This window comes from Theropithecus gelada, chromosome 2 (assembly GCF_003255815.1).
Source record: "Theropithecus gelada isolate Dixy chromosome 2, Tgel_1.0, whole genome shotgun sequence".
In the NCBI taxonomy this organism is placed as follows: domain Eukaryota; kingdom Metazoa; phylum Chordata; class Mammalia; order Primates; family Cercopithecidae; genus Theropithecus; species Theropithecus gelada.
In genome coordinates this window covers 97,860,735-97,866,815 of record NC_037669.1, presented here as the reverse complement: position 1 = coordinate 97,866,815, position 6,081 = coordinate 97,860,735, and the positions used below count along the sequence as shown (strand labels likewise).

Genomic DNA, 6,081 nt, shown 5'->3' with positions numbered 1-6,081 from the left:
CCAGCCCCCTTCCCACTCCACCGTGGAGCCCCTGACTTGGGAGTCTTGAAGTCAGTGAGTGCACGATTCTGAGAGGAGGCGAGGGCGGCACACACCACATGGATGAGACAGGCAGGAAGCCAGGCAGGCTCCGAATGAGTAACTGCAGATTCTCTTTGTGCCATGCCTGTTGTCACGGGGGATGGCAAGTGACTCCACTTCTCTCTCTTTCCCGCCACCTCCCGTGTCCTTGGCACCCATGTGATTCTGACATCCAGAAGGGATATGAGATGGGGCTGGAGACTAGGGACAGGTTTTAGGGATCCCAGAGGGAAGACTTCAGAACAGACCACCCCAGGGAGGAATCTGTGCAAGAAGGACATGGGGGAACAGAGAGTAGGAGGCGACTATGGCTCTCCTCCTCAAACCTGGACTGGGAAGGCAAGGTAGACTCCAGAGGGGCTTAGGCTTTGGACAGGGTGGGGAGATTGGGACCACAGGCTTCCTACTCCCTCAGGTTGTCCGTCGGCCCCACCTCTGCTTCTGACATCCCTCTTCCTCCAAGAAGCCTTCCCAGATCAACTGGGTGCACGAAAGGATGGCTCCCTCAGCAGATTCTACAGGACTCCCCAAGAGTGGGCCCATGGTTGACCTCCCCTCCCCCCAGTGCCTCAGAACACAGGACAGGACATTTGGGAGCAATTAGTTGAAACATGGTCACATTTAACATTGGTTGAATTTCTTAGGCTTTTGTTTAGTTTTGCTATTTTCTTTCTGCTCTTTTCATTTCTGAATGTTTTGTGCCCTATGATAGGTAAGGAAGGGTGGATACCCCAGGAGAACAATTCTGAAAGAACAAAGAAGTGATGTTTATCCCAAAGAATCTGCAAGGAAACAATTATTTCTGATTCACCTGCTCCCTTCCAGGGAGCAAGGCCTGCAAAGACATCAGATGCCTTCCCGGTCGCTCACTGCCTCCAGCCTGGCCATCCAGCCCTCCCACAGAGGAGGGGTAGTGTGGGCCCCGCTCCAGAGCCAGGGAAAGGCAGCCCATCCCCACTGGTAGCCAGTCCCTCTCCCTCTCTCCTCATCCTGCACACCAGCCATCCACTGGGGGTCACATGGCAAAGTGAGGTCTGCCTCTCCAATCCTCACACCCATCATACACCCTCCAGTGTCCAAGAACCTTGTCCTCTAGAGAGCAGGAGAACTTCAACAACCCAGGGGGGATGACATATTAATGGTGGGATTTCAGCATCCTGCAGCTGGCTAGGTGCTGTGTGTGTATGTGTGTGTTGAGGAGTGGGGGCTGAGGATTCACAACACCCCAAACCTACAGATGTGCTCTTCACATCTAGGGCTCCTAGGACACCATGGCAGCAGAAGTAACTTCCCAGGAAAAAGACACAATTCCACTGTCCTGCCAGGGAACTGAGACCTGAGACGGGGTACACAGGGTCATAAGGAGAGACAAAGACCCCTGATTTCTGAGCTAACAGCAGCCGTCAGGGGTGTGGATAGCTGAGCAGAGGGCTGAGGATCATTCAAACCCTCCCACCACTGGGAGATTGAGTACAAACTCAAGAAAGGCTAGGAAAGAGGCGTCTCTACAGCTCCCAAATCTAAGGCAGGGCCTGTGTCCAGCCTCACTGATTATATCGGGAAGGAGGTAGAAATTGCAGGGAGCACAGTAGTTCCCCAAGTTTCCCTCATGGCAAGGGGATGCCACCCATCCACCTCTGTGCCCCCAGTGCACAGCACAGGGCCTGGCACACAGAAAGCGATTAATAAATGTGCATGGAAGAAAGGAGGGAGGTAGGCATGAAGGGAAGGACGAGGCGGGGAAGGGAAAAAGAGCAAGTGCAGGGGCTGGAATGCTGGAAGGGAGGAAGAAAGGGGAGGAAGAAGAGAGAGCAGAAAGAAAGTGTAAGCACGCCCTGAAGAAAGGGCCAGGGTACTCATCCCTTCCCGGCTTTCCCCCGACTCCCCTCAAGCCCAACCCATGGCAGCATTCCGACGTTCCCTCGCTGTAGGGAGGGAAGCCCTGGTGGGTCCTCAGGGAGCTCCTGCGCGCCTGCTGTTCAGCTCCTGCGCGCCTGCGGGACCTCCTTCAGGTAGCCGCACATTCTGCTCGGGTCGCTGGGACCCGCTGCCCTCTCCGCCTCTCCACGGAACTCCGCCCCGCCTTCTATCACACTGCTCCGCCAGCCACGCTATCCTGCCGCCGCGACCACACCTCTAGCCTCGATTGTGCAGGCTCGAGCCCGTAGAAAGAGGGCCAGCAGCCACCTGCGCTTGGTCCACAAGAAGACGCGCTCCCAGGGCGCAGAGCTGGTGACCCCGCTCCCCGTTCCAGGGAAGAATAAACGAGAGTAGGGGCTGGCCCGGTGTCACCCGGCGGCCGAGCCGCCGCCCATTGGAAGCTCAGCACCAGAGGCAGGCGGCCAGTACCCCAGTATCCCCAGCTGTAAAATAGAGAATTCAGGAGGAGGAGGAGGTCTGTGGTTCGTTCTAGGTCAGCTGCTGAGTCGGCCCGCGGGCTGGGAGCAGACCTCGCTCCCCACGCGAGGGCGCTGCAGCCCAGCCTCCCTGGGGAGGTGCCCTGGTCGAGACCTGCGAGGGTGCGGACAACCCATCCTCCCTGGAGCAGGTCCCTCGAGGCTTGAAGGGCCAGGGCACCCAGCAGGTTCTGAACGCGCTCCGTCAGGTCACCCGAGAGTAGGGAACACCAAGGAACCCAGAGTCGGGCCTCTTTGGAGCCCTCGCTTCCTCTCGCCCGGCTTCTTCGGCGCGAAGAATGAATCTGGGCTGTTGAAAACGGATCAAACAACCCGATCTCTGTCAGCCCCAGGTCACATGCTGGGCCTCAGCTCGCAACCTGCGAAGATGAGTGGCACTTCATGTCCCGTAATCGGGTTTGCGCGCAGGAGCCCTCCGAGGCGCACAGGTGGGAAATGGGGAGGCTGGCTGGGAGGCCTCCTGGAGGAGGTGGCTCCGAGGGTAGACGTGAGGAGCGCCCTGGGGTGGGGCTGAGGGGGCGTACGGAGGTGGGAGCATGGAAGGATGGGACGTGTTCTGGTCTCGAGATTCCCGGGTGATAAGCCTTAAGGGGCGAAGGCCTATAAATGTCTCACGACGGAAGACCGAGGTGTGGGATTGGCAAAGGGAGAGCAGAGCTTCCTCACTCGCAGGGGGGCCCCGGCCCCGCCCCATACCTGCGCGGCGGCCCCGCCTCCACCCATCCATTGGCTAGACCCGCCGCCCGTCAGACGAGCCCCCGGGGCCCGCCCCCAGCCCTGAGCTGCGCCTCTTAGCTCTGGGGCCACCGCGCCAGCGCCACTCTGCCAGGCTCCCGGCCATCGCCCGCCTGGTGCGCCGCCCGCCAGCTCTTTGCCCGCGCGGGGCCGCCCGCCGCGGGCTCAGGGCAGACCATGTGCCCGCCAAGTCCGCTGCCCGCCCGCTGGCTATGCGTGCTGGCAGGCGCCCTCGCCTGCGCCCTTGGGCCGGTGGTGAGTGTTCGCCCGGCCGCCCTGAGTCCCGGCAGCCTGGGAGTTGCGGGAGGTGGGGGAGGTGGGGGGCGGCGGGAGCCAGGCCATCCGTGCGCGTGTCTGTGTAAGAAGAATAGGGGACATCAAGCACCTCGTCTCGCCTCCTCCCACCGCTCCAGACCGAACCTAGACGCGAGGGCTGGGATATTGGTCGTGCCCAGTCCCTCCCAGCGCAGCCCGGAGCAGGCACAGCATCAATGGAGGGGCAGTGGGGAAGAGTGGGCCCCAGACTTGCCTTCCTTGTGGTGGTTGCCGATGAGCAGTGGGGTGGGGCGGTCAGTGGGAGCAGGGTCAGGTATTGCGGCCGACTGAGATGAAAGGTTTGGTACACCGTAGGTGAGAGGGAGGATGTGAGGGCCGTCCTTGTGTGCTGTGACGGTCTGGAGGTGTCAGCAGCAGAACCAGTGCTGGGGGCCCCAGGATTTGAGAAGGGGTTCTTGGGATCAGGTGAGTGACAGGCACATCCCTCCCTGTGCCCTCCCACTGAGCAGAGCAAAAAGGTACCAGAGCCCAAGGTGGAAGCTGGTGGGCAGTGAGGGGCTAAGGGTGGTGGTTAACAGGAGGGGCCAGGCCTGTGCACGGAGAGAGCTGAGCAGGAAGCCAAAGCTAACAAGCAGTGGCCTCCCTCTTCCTCCCACTTCTGCTTCCTCTCAACGTGGATATGTGTATGCCCTTGATACATGTGTACTCGTGTGCCCCATGTGTGGGTGTGATGTGTGTATCTGTGGATGGTTTACCTGGGCCATGAGGCAGACGCCGATTGAGGCAGGAGATGCATGGATCATCTCACTCTAGAACAGGGAAGACCTCAGCGCTCATTGAGTCTACTGAAGCCCATTTTACAGATGTGCAAAGTGAGGTCCAGAGACACAAGAGCCACATCTGTCTGCCACCAGTTAGACCTAGACAGAGGTTGATTTTCTCCCTACCCCAGACCTTGAGTAATCTAGAGTTGCTGCTTAGGTAGGACCTTAAATGCCCACTCCAATTTGGCTGGGCGAGGGTGAGGAATCTTGATTATCTAGTTCATTCTCTCCCATGATCATTTCCCTCACCATCACCTCCACCAGAGCAGGAATCTCTGTGTTTCCATCTAGCGGGTGTCTTGAGCACCCTGGGAACGGGAAGCTCATTGCCTGTCCTAGGAGCAGACCTCTGACAATTGGCAGGAGCCTCACCTCCACCCATGACAGCCATGAGACCAACCTCTTGAGCACTCAAAGTCTCACCAAACTCTGTCCCAGAGGCCACAGCTCTGGCACAACTTGCATGAAGCCTCCAGGCCTCTCCAACAACCCTCTGGCCCTCCCAACCCCGGGTTCAAGCCACTCAAACTCTTCTTGGATGAGCCAGGGATCTTGGAACCACTGCTGACACCCCATTCCTCCATCCTGAGAGGCTTCTGAGCTCAGGGGCAGAGTGGATTCAGAGAGGCCTCCTTTCACATCAGGCCACTTCTGCTTCACACTTCAGAGACAGCCCAAATCTGTCTCCTCCCTCTAATGCCTACCCTCCCCCTGTCTTTCCACATCTTATTCATTAAGTGCCCAACTCTATCTCCTCCTCCAGACAGCCTTCCCTGATTGCTCCAAGCAACTCGACCCTTCCCCCTCTAACTCCACCCTTCAGCCCTACCCACCTCCCAGGCTGGGCTATTCTGGCCATCCTATGAGGTCAGGGGCTGGGGGTCTCTATATTCCCATATTCCTTACAGTCCAGTGCAGGAGCTGGGTCCACAGAGAGAGGAGAAGGGACTCAACCAGGACTGGGTGAGGGCAGGCTGGAGTGAGGGGTCCCTGTTTCCCTCCTTGCTTCTCCTTCCTCCCCGCCAGCTACCAATCGCTCCCTCATGGAACGGACACCAGGCAATGCTGCTCTAGCTGGACTCGGTGTGACTGCAGGGGTTGGGGGGGGTGCCAGGAGTTATCAGAGTCATAAAATGGCAGCTGCAAAGTTCAGGTTGAAGGCCCAAGGCTTATCACTCCTGTTTATGGTGCCCTGACTTCAGCCTGGAAAGGGGAAATCTCTGAACAAGGAGGCAAAAAAAAAAAAAAAAAAAAAAGGAAAGAAAACCTCCAGTGTCTCAGAGGAGGAAGTCTGCCCCAAGGTCACCTGTCAAGCCTTCCAGTGCCCCTGCCCCCCCAGACAGCAGGCACAGGGACTCCTCATCCAGAAGCAGAGCTGCTCAGGGCAATGCCCAGCACAAGGCTGGGGGAGGAGAGTTACAGGCCTCCTCCTGGGAAAATCCTCTATCTGGTGTGGGAGACTAGACCCAGTGACATAGGAGGAAGGGCCCAGATGGATGTGGGGTACAGTCTCCTAGAACCGGGGGAGGGGTTGCTGAGAGGAACAGTCAGTGGAGGCTCCCTGGAAGAAGCAGGACGGTTCTCTGAAGAGTTTGACCAAATGAGCCAATCTTTCACCCTAAACCATAAAACAGCCTCTGTTGACAGGACCAATGGGCCTGGCCCCAGAAGGAGGAGTCCCAGGAGCTGGGAGAGGCTTGGCTTCTCCCCTACTCTGAGGTTGATTAGTGGCCACCAGCTCCTGAAGG

At 58.4% G+C, this 6,081-nt stretch overlaps 1 protein-coding gene across 4 annotated transcripts in view; it reads left to right on the top strand.

Annotated features, from left to right (window-relative positions):
- Positions 1 to 3,286: 3,286 nt before the first annotated feature.
- VIPR1 (vasoactive intestinal peptide receptor 1) overlaps positions 3,287 to 6,081 on the top strand; it is a 34,797-nt gene continuing 32,002 nt past the window's right edge. For 2 of the 4 annotated variants that reach the window (XM_025374887.1, XM_025374884.1), the window contains exon 1: positions 3,287 to 3,488. Coding sequence is in view for 3 of the 4 variants with exons in the window: in XM_025374884.1 (XP_025230669.1) it covers positions 3,411 to 3,488 (78 nt within the window). In the remaining variant the exon portion in view is untranslated. The remainder of the gene's footprint in view (positions 3,489 to 6,081) is intronic. The other 2 variants (XM_025374885.1, XM_025374886.1) reach the window with 2 other exon arrangements.